We start from the raw sequence: 10515 nt of genomic DNA on the forward strand, positions 1-10515 counted from the left end.
AAATATGTTGCCTTTGTTCATATGACATACAGCACAATAGATGGATTCAAAACTGACCGAGGTGTTGTGTTTGAAGGGACATGTGAACCTGTCATATTCTTTTATAGCCATAAAGTTCATCTTCCTTAGTTAGAAAAGAAAGTTACATGTGTTGGGGATGTAAGTAACATTGGAAGAAGTTGATGAATTCCATGCTGTCTGCCTTTTTATGGATTGATGCACTTTAATTGAAATACAACAAACTCTCAGCTTTGGTAATAAAGAGAAATGGCAGGATAATTAGAAGAACAGGTAATCCAGATATCTGGAAATGTCCATCACCCATGCTGCATTCAATCCTCCGCATCACAACATGCTTCTGATTGTCCTGGAACTTCAGTGTGCTTATGTTAATTACACAACACGCTTAACATAAATATAAAGAGAAATAAAGATAAACAAAATTTTGTGCTCTTGAAAAGGAGCAAGGACAGCACAGTCAGTATAATGACTGGCTACGGCTGAGGGGTTGGAGTTCAAGTCCCAGTAGGGCAAGATTTTCTCTTTTCTGTGTCATCCAGACTGGCTCTAGAACCCACCCTCCTTCCTATCCAATGGGCATCAAGGGGTAAAGTGGCCAGGAGGTGAAGCTGACCACTCACCTCCAACTAATACCGAGGTCAAGAATACATAGATAATGGTCCTGGAAGTAATCTATTTTAGATTTTTGTTTAAGACAATGTGAGCAACCAACCAAACATAAGTTTCCTCAGTGTGCCCATGTTAATCTGGAAACCAGATGCTTGCGTGAAATCTGCGATTTTTCTCGGAAATTTCAGTTGCGTTGCAGTTGCCAGTTTCCTTGTTGTGCCCCCATCCTTATACGTCTGTCCGATAGGGGCGTCACTGTCGTTTGATGTCAGGAGGAGTGGAATGGTAGGAGAGGTATGAGGATTTTTGCCGTTGTAATTCTTCGCCTGGTTCCACGAATTAACCTGGATGTAAGCTGTGAGAACAAAACAATTTTTAAAGCACATTATACAAAATTCCTTAGATTACTTATAGACAGTACACTGTCTTGGAAATTACACATGCAAAGTGCAGCTTGTTATGCACTCACACCTATTAAACCCTACGTGTCTCAGGAAGTAAAGAAAACTGTTTGCTATGCCTACTTTCACTCCGCTATCTCATATGGAATAAGATTCTCTTTGGATTCAGCGATACCACAGGAATAACCTGTCAAATTATCTTCATATATATGTAAGATATTCTTCAGTCACATAAAGAAACCTCAAATAGGGATTTGCTTGTTTTATATTAATGCAGTAATTATCTGTATACGTTTCAGAGTGGCATGAGTAGTCATAATTTAATATTCCTTGCTTGTTTGAGTTATTCGTTTCCTGATTTAAACAGATGGGATGCCAGTCGAAGTGCTGACCGCTGAAGTACCAACCTTGGACGTGGAACCTGATGTAGGCATAGGAATTGCAGAGGCCCTCAGGCAGTAAGTTTATCTGGAGCACAAGGATGTGAATAAGCTGTCAGCTTCACATCTTGCCCATCTCGAAGCTCAGAACTATGCAATTGAGGATGAGACACACGTGTGTGCTAGTGGGAAAGAATGAGTGACTACTACAGCAGTGGCGTGCATGCAGACACAAAAATATGAACTCCAGATAGGATTTACCATTTATTCGTTCTATGTTTTTCTTGTCACTATGTCAGTCTAAGCTTATTTGCTTTACATTTCATGGGGAAATTGTATTGTAGTTGGTTTATCTGTTTGCCTCACTGAACTGGAGGGTGGGCATGGTGTGGTACTTCTCCTAATGTTATTTCTGTTGGTCATATTTTGAACCACTGCCTGGTACATAGGATGGACCGTATTAAGTTTAGTTCGGATCCAACACATGGTATAGATGGAAGAAAAATATATATAATTTCTTCTTCTCAAAACCGAAAATTTAAATACAGGTTTATATTGTCTTGAAATGTCACGGCAATAAAGTCAGAGTGACTTGGCCTGCAAGGAACTGTCATTTTCATGGAGCCACATCCCTGCTAGTGTTACCATTGTCGTCAGATTATTTGTTGCATTGTCTGGTGAGAGGATGTGAGAATCACGGATTCAGAATAGAAGATATATAGAGAGAATGGTCATAAAGGGGGCTTTGTCACTGCACTGCACTCACGAGCAGACAAGTAATCGTCTGGCATCTAGAGAGCTGCCTGTTAGTGTGTAACTCAGCTCTTCCTTCTGTAAGATCTGAGCTGTAGGGGCAGATGTTCTTAGTGCTTTGGTGTGTACCTTCTGTTAGCATCTTATTGCACAGAAGCTGGAGGGAGTACAGTGTATCAGCATGTCCAGATTTATGGTGCCCACTTTATTCCTATTAAGTCATCCAGTAGCTGTCAAGTCTTCTCTGCAGCAGGCCTTAGGGAAGAGAGTTGTCCTGGGCACAAAGATCGGCCACTTGCTTTGATTATGGAGTAGAGTAGGAGAGTTTGAAAGGTAAAGAATATCTGAGCTTTGAATACTTTGTCATCTCCTCTATAACTGGACTGCAAGTCTCATCTCGTCTCTCGGGATTGACCCACTCGAGTATTAGGGAGGCGTACACAATGGTCAAGACAGGACGAAGTAAGCAAGCAAGACTAATTAAGAAATTTAATATACAGCATTGCTTTATCTTTTTCAGAGATGATGAAAAGTTTGGGCATTGGGAGCGCTACAGTGGTCCGACCTCAGACTTCAAAGAGGAGAAGGAGGGCTACAGACCAGATGTTAAACTCAACTACATAGATGATGATGGACGTGTGCTTAATGCAAAGGAGGCTTTCAGGTTAGCACAGATAACAGCATATCAGTTTTTTAAGATAGGTCGCACTGTGGAGGGTAGCCTGTCCAATGGTAGTACATTCTTTAGGGAAAAAAGTTCTCACAGTAATTGCCATTTTAAGAAAAAATTACAAGGAGGAAGCGGCTTTTCAGTGGAAACAGACAAGATTATGGGACTACCGTGTTTATCATCCGTGTGTGCCATCCTCACGATAATGTGTGTGTGAACCAACTGATGGATTTTTGTGAAACTCTGTATTGTCATCGTGCCACTCACATGTTCTTTTAGTTGTCTACGATCAGCCATATTAACATGACTATGATATCGTTGTTGGTTATTCTTTGTACCAGTCTTTATTTTTTCTAGATTCTCTGTAAAATATCTTTTTTGGGTGCAATACAAATAAGCTTATAGAAGAAATGTCCTGTGTGATCAGTAAGGTCTCCAGTATAGTGTTCCTAGTGATAATCCTTCATAGGTTACACAATTTAATACAAGATTTCACAAAAGCAAAAACGTATTTTTGTGTGTAAATCATGTTGAGCATGATAATGATGCACAATCAAAGATATACTAATTTTGAGAAGTTAAATCAGTTTGCAGTAGAATTAAAATTCTAGTGAAATGAATTTTCTTTTGATTTTCTTGTGATAAATATTTAATATTTATTTTATGTGTTTACAGCATAAACAAGAACAATTATGAGGAGTTAATTGTGGACATGATCAAGAGAGGTCCTTGGTTTTGGAACACAGCAAATCACATGTAAGGAGAACTTCATACCAGACAAAAAGGTGAAGTTTACCTTCACACACAATATTCACTACATCATATTTTTCTCTAATATATTTAATCATTTTATTTGAAGGTGAAAGCTCTAGATCGCATTAAGTGGAGGAACTGTTTTGGAAGAGACCTTGAAGAGACCTGTCCTCTGACAGATTACTGGTGAATGAATGAATATTTAATCATTATGGTGTTTTGTTTATTTTAAAAATCGTTCAAATACCATTTCCCAGACTGATATTTTCACCAGTTATCAAATTCACTTGCTCACATGGTGATGTCTGTGTTATGACACTGTGTTGTCTTGTGACGTTGGTGGTTGCCAATGATTTTGAGGAAGACAGTTCATCTTGAATATTGAATCCTGAGGATGGAAGTAGCATGTATCGCCGAAACACTGTGACCAGCCTTCCAGATTACAATATGTTCTAACACAGATATCACAGTATAGCTCTTCATTGCCATGAAAACCTCAAACCATACAAATGCATACGTCTGTTTCTCATTACAACATGTTCATTGTTTTAAGGCCAATTGGATATTTAGTAAGATATAAGTTATATATATATGCGTCTGTATATTTTCTTCTTTGTTTCAGGGTGAAATCATAATAATGTTCATCAAAATGGAAGAACCAAAAGACTTTGTAACGTGGCTGCAAGTAGCCAAGGTAATGGTTCAGACCTGCTGTGCTGTTGGTAGAGAGCTAACCCTCCTCTCTGCCTTCTGCCTCGAAACACGTCCTCCTCTTCCTGCTTGTCACCCTACCTCCTCCACCCCATATTTCCTCCTCTTTCACCTCCTGCCTTCCCATTCTCCTCCTGACTTCTGCCACATCATGCTCTTCCTCATGCCACTTCTTCATACCCCTTCTTTCCCCTACTTCCTCCAACCTCCTCCTCTTCACCCTACCTCCTCTGATGAATAATGGTCATAACGTGCCTCTAGAGAGCAGCACCTCACAGTGCTTACTTATCCTCCCGTTTATAGTGCCCTGTTATACGTGTATGTATATTTGTAGTACATTCAAGTTATTGAAATTAGGTATTTGCAACAAGAGTATGTGGAGACTGCACATGAAGGACAGCGAAATGCTTGTCATTGGAGTGCCAGACTCAGAGTATTCGTAAGTAAGACTTCTAGAAACACAAATATGAATACTGTAGTGCTCATATGAGTCTCAGTGAAACGTTCAGTCCTTTTGAGGGTCCATCATCGTCAGATCCCAGTGCAGATTGTTACGTTATCATCAGAAGTTAACTGGTTTCTTTTTTCTGCACACAGTTGGAACCTGAGTCATGTTACTGGAGATCTCATTTCCTTCATAAGGTATGGAGGTATGGTCAGAGATGACCTGGACACTGTTTACCGTCTCTTTAAACGAACTTTAGTGCCTCTGTTTTTTGGGCAGTTGATGATGACAGGCAGCAGGTTCATCTGTCATATTGGTATGTAACAAGCTACATGCCATCACACACCACAAGACTGCAGTATTCACTATACCATGTTTTTAGGTTTGCAGTTAAAGCAGGGATGTTCAGGATGGTGCCCTGTTGCTGTTTGGGTGATGGGGCACTGCCCTAACACTTCTATTATGGACAGTGTTGTCAAACTTCAATACTTATTATTAAAATCTACACTCCTTTCAGTCATTCCTCACAGATTACAATGCTGTAGTCATGAAAATTCTTGAAAGGATCATTTCAAAAGTATTTTTATTAAAGGTTTTACAGACTTTGAATGTAAAAGCCCTTTTACATTACTTCACTTTTGATCTCTACCCCTGAGATAAAATTCTCAGCCTCTTTTAAAGACGCAGTTTTCATGATCAGTGTTTTAAAGGTTTCTGCAATTAAAAGAGCAGAGTTAGCATTATGCAAATGAGGAGAACTGCCTCGAATCAGGATTCCTGTCCGTTTATTTCAATTTGGAGCTGTGTGCCAGGGTGCCAAAGCACTTTACTTTTAGGACTACATCGATGCTTGTTTCTGACTCTGATATTTTATGTTCAGGGGTTATAACAGTGAAGTTATGAACAAGCATGACAGTTATTTTTATTATTTACACGTGATTTGCTAATACAGGGAATATTATTTATTTCAGAAAATTCAAACCATCGAATGTCACTCCAATTTATTTGGAACCTCATCAAGAGAAGACTAATGCCAGATAGCAGGAGATAACAGCGTTTAGAAGATTCATGGATCCCGCATTGTCATGAAGATCATCCATCTGTGACACAGAGATCTTAATTTCAAGATAGGACATTATTTTACGGCTGTACCATCTTGCCTGTGCCAATTTGTTATGAGAAACCGTAAAGAACTGTTCTTCTTAAGATGCCAAAACTGTGTGCTGATTTCTGCTCTCCGTGATGTATGACAATAAAAGGGGTGTGTACATTGTGAATGTGTATGAGAATGAAAATATTACTGTAGATCCATAGAAAGAAGCAGGTATGCCATCTGAGTTGGAGTTACCAATTTACAAGTACAGTAAATTGCTGTTTATCTGGTGTCCACGCATCCAGGATTTTCATTCAGCTGGCAGAAATTTCTAAGAAAATTATAAAGTCATTAAAAAAATACAAGTCTATTTTCACGCACTACCGTTATGTGATAGTTTTCCCAGGTTCAACTAGCAACACCCTCTATCATGCAGATAGCATTTTAGTAAAGGCTACTTGAATTTGTGATCTTGTGAATTCAAAATCTTTCACTTGTCCATCTGCGGTATTGTATGGGAATAGTCCATGCAAGAATTAAAGGAAGAACGTGATATTTTGATTATAAATTGGGTTTCTGCAAGAACTTTTCTCGTGAATGGTTTACTTACAGTTCATTTCCTTTTATCCTGTAGAGGAATATGTTAATTAATAGTTTTCAAATTTTAAGGTTCTTGCCATGGAAATGATTGATTATATATACTGAATTTTTATTATATATTCTAATTTTTTAATTCCTGATGAAATGTATTATATTTGGACTGTTAAATTAAATATTTTTCATTATGTGATTGAGATAATTTCATTAAACTTCTATATTATGAATAGGTCTTTTCTATTAATTTATGATTGTGACAACAATAATCATATATCTGGATAAATTTCATCATACTGAATATTCTATGTATAAATTTTGTATTTTGACATGTTCTATATCCTATGGCATGCGTGACCTGAAAGGATGTATGGAATTTAAAATAAAGTGAAAGTGAAAGTAAAACAGCAGATTCATGTAACTGGCAGATCCCATTCTCCATACATGACAAGTAATTATTGTTTAATCTAGTAATTAATATGATAGATTCATCTTCAGTATAAATGAAAACATATAAATCAAGATTTTGTAATTTAATTTTTAGTACCAAATTTACACCTGTGGAACCATTCATAAGTTTCTTAGCAAATATGTTAACAAACCACTGATCACTCATGTGGCTGTGTGGAAACAGCTCTATTTAAATCAGTAGTGTACTCAGACATAATCAAAAAAGTGGTATGACACAAACAATCATGGAAAAACTTCTTAGTGAACCATTAATGAATTGTGTGGTTGTGTATAAACAGCTCTAGTTACATCAGAGATTCGCTGAGATGTGCCAGAAAAGTGGCACAACTCAAATTAACATGGGAAAAGAGATTTAGCCTTTTGTACTGGGTTGAGGTAAACTATTTGTAATTCCTTGGCTGCATTACTGTAGTCGAACGAGACCTCTCACAAGAATTTGTAAGATTTGTAATTCTTTGTTTAATTTGTAAACTCTCTGAAGCTCTTATCACATCAGAAAGTGGCATATCTTCCTCTTTGTTCTGGAATGCATGAGTAAGAACAGATGTGGATACTGACTGACACTGAACCATATCTGCGTCTTTGAGTAGTGATGTTTGTTAGAGAAGGAATGTTACTGTGAAACTGCTGAAGAATCTTATAAGTTTGTACATCTCAACCTGTTTCATGTTGTAACACAAATGGTTATTGCTTTGTTCACAAGGATGAAATCCAGGAAAGAAACTATCTTATGTTTTCTGCAGTTTTGTGAAATATGAATATACAGCTGCTTCAAGAGTAGGATTTTTCAGGAAATAAATTTTATTTTCATATTGAATATAAGTTTCTTCTGATACCAAATATGCCCATAACTTAAGAGTGTAGAGATATCATACGGATGGTTACTGATTCTTCTCTATAAAATGCTGAAGCCTTGAAGACTTACAACACTACGGGCCTACACAGCCTGTTAATGGGATAGATTTAGCTTTCTTTTTCTTTTCTTTACCAGTACAGCCTATCCAAGTTTTCCATAGTCCTTAACCTAGAAAGATACCCCCCTCAGTCATGTAGCCTGAGCCTAGTCTAGCTAGCATTAGTGTGAGATGTTCAGTCTGAACTGGACAGCCAGGGCATTCAGCCACCTTGAGCCTTGCCTAGGATAGCTAAGCCAGACTAGCAGGAGCCCTAGCTAAGGCCAGAGAAAAGCCTAATTTTCCCATGTTTCCAGGCTTAAATAGCCCATTACTCCCATCCCTCACCCACAGCAAGCAAGCCAAAATTTATCCAGCCCAAGAACAGTCTAATTATCATAGAATTTAGGTTCTGACAGGGACTTGAAGTGGCTAGATTAATGACTGTGGAACAAGCATATATATTCCTGAAGAATAACCTAGCCTGGCCATTGCTGCACATGACAACGAGCTTGAAAACAGCGTAGCTATCCAGGCTAGTCAGCTGAGATCTAATGTATCTTAGCAATATATAAAAGCAGTTCAAAACCTGCCTCCATCTGCAGATAGTGTCATAATCCCGACGACAGATGTCACGAAAGACCAATTGCCAAACCACGTGATCATCTCGAACTATCATAATCGCTGTAAGCGTTGCAGAATTTGGGCCAATGACAACACAGTTCGCTTCAAACAGCAAAAGTGCGACGTACTGGTAAGCTGGTAAGTGAGGTAAGTGCTATGTATGGCAACCTATGTTAGAATTACTTTCGATTCGGTAGACACGTGTGTTAGTTGGGAGGGGGGGTGGAAGGAGTTTGGTTATATTAAATTCAATTAAGGTTACAGGATTTTAATTAATTAGTAACATTTACCTACGTTGAGGTAGTGTGGCATTACATGTTTGTAATGTAAAAGCTTGCTGTGTATGCTGTGATGATTTGTTTTGATATAAATTTGTTCAGTAAGCAGGAGACGCGTATACTTGACAAATATTTTTCATTGTACATCTTCGTGATTATATAAATTTGAATCATATAGACTTATTAGAGGTGCCGCTGCAGTTGGGGTATAGTTGAACGTGTCGGTGCTTCAGCCCCTTGAGGTGGTAGTAAACGTAAGCCCGTCACTGTAACCGAAAAAATTAACAAACTCACAGTTAGTATGCTGTGGGATGAAACAGATGTGTCATTTGATGACAAAGTTATAGATGCTGATTTTAGGTGCAAAATAATGATCTCTTAATATTCGTGTTAGAAATTGATAATTTGAAGTATGCCATTATGGGATCATATTGGAGAGAGAGGGAAGGACTCCTTAGAAATGTTATGCATCTTTATATGATTCGTTATTTGTTAGAAGAAAAGATTAATATTATTACAGGTACTTACGAAACAGCACTTCACAGTATAGATTAGTTTGTATTTGGTGTTGTAGGAGAGTTTAAAAGTAGATACAAATTTTGTGTTAAACAGTTTTCTTTATTGGTAAGTATGAGCTTGGTCATAGTGAACTGTAAGTAATGAAGCTTCACTTTTTGAATTACTTTCTTGCAAATAATTTTGCAGTATGAAAGTTTGTGTTGACGCCCATCAATTCTCCATGCTGTGCACAGTCTTTTGAGTGGTTTGTAGCCATATTTTATTTATTGTTGAGCAGAATGTTAACACTGTTTTTGTAATGATGGAACTGATACATAACTCGAGTTCTGGGGAAGATCAGCATTTTCATTTTATGAGCTGATTGCTCTTGGCATTTGTTATTGTGCTTGAATATTCTTGTTCCATTTTGTTTCCAGTTCCTCTAGAACCAATATTTTGTCCCTGCTAATAATCTAATCTAGATAATTGCATTTTATAAAAGCTGTACTGACATCAAAGTTTGTGAAACAGTGAAAATAGAAATGTGGCTATGGATATCATGGTGTTCTGTCTGTAGTAACTGAAATGTAGAGTACAGAATTATATAATTACTGACTGGGAATTTTGGTTGGACAGGAATTTGGAAATGGAAAATAAGCATGAGTTCTTCCATGATTTTTTTTTATATATAAGTAATGCAGTATTGCATGGCTTTCATTTGTAAGGAAATGGAAATTAATTTCCCATTTTTAAGGAGCTGAAGTCTTTACTTTTATATATATATTTACAGTGTTCTAATATGGAAATATGTTTAAACAAAATTTACTTAGTGTGTGGGTATTATTAGTACCTTTTCTTTAGGCCAGTATGTATACCAGCAAATACTTGATCTGGTTTGACAAATTTGTCCAAAGTCTCACATATTTACCAGTGAATTGTATTTTTCAATCTTGAGGCAAAAACTGAACATGATAATACCAGTAAACATGTTTCTTGGGGTGCCAAGTATTATCATGCAGGAATGTTATGTAACCATAAATTTTTTGTGTTGTTACAAGCCACATAGAAGTTTTACATTCTGTTGAAATTAAAAGTGCGTCACGTTTGAAATCATACATACAGATTCACATGCAAATCAGAATCTCTTTTTTTAATGCTATTCATGTAATTGTTTCAGGCCTGTGACTCACCAGCACGAGACCTCAAGTGACTTGTCTGCCATAAGAGGAAGGAGTTGTTGCTGTACAGTCATAGCGATCAAATTAAAACATTTCTCTGACATCCATAATGCTCCCCTATCTTCCATGCATGGCTCTTTCAG

The 10515-nt window shown here is 37.4% G+C and overlaps 1 protein-coding gene across 1 annotated transcript; it reads left to right on the plus strand.

The window, feature by feature from the left end:
* The first annotated feature begins 907 nt into the window (after window positions 1-907).
* Window positions 908-7718, plus strand: LOC111864881. Its single transcript, XM_033751611.1, has 6 exons — window positions 908-924; window positions 1399-1489; window positions 2685-2828; window positions 3510-3590; window positions 4210-4281; window positions 5715-7718. Exons 2-5 carry the CDS (start codon window positions 1404-1406, stop codon window positions 4220-4222), a joined length of 324 nt encoding a protein of 107 aa, XP_033607502.1. The 5' UTR covers window positions 908-924; window positions 1399-1403; the 3' UTR covers window positions 4223-4281; window positions 5715-7718.
* Window positions 7719-10515: the final 2797 nt, after the last annotated feature.

This window comes from Cryptotermes secundus, unplaced genomic scaffold (assembly GCF_002891405.2).
Source record: "Cryptotermes secundus unplaced genomic scaffold, Csec_1.0 scaffold1951, whole genome shotgun sequence".
Lineage (NCBI taxonomy): Eukaryota > Metazoa > Arthropoda > Insecta > Blattodea > Kalotermitidae > Cryptotermes > Cryptotermes secundus.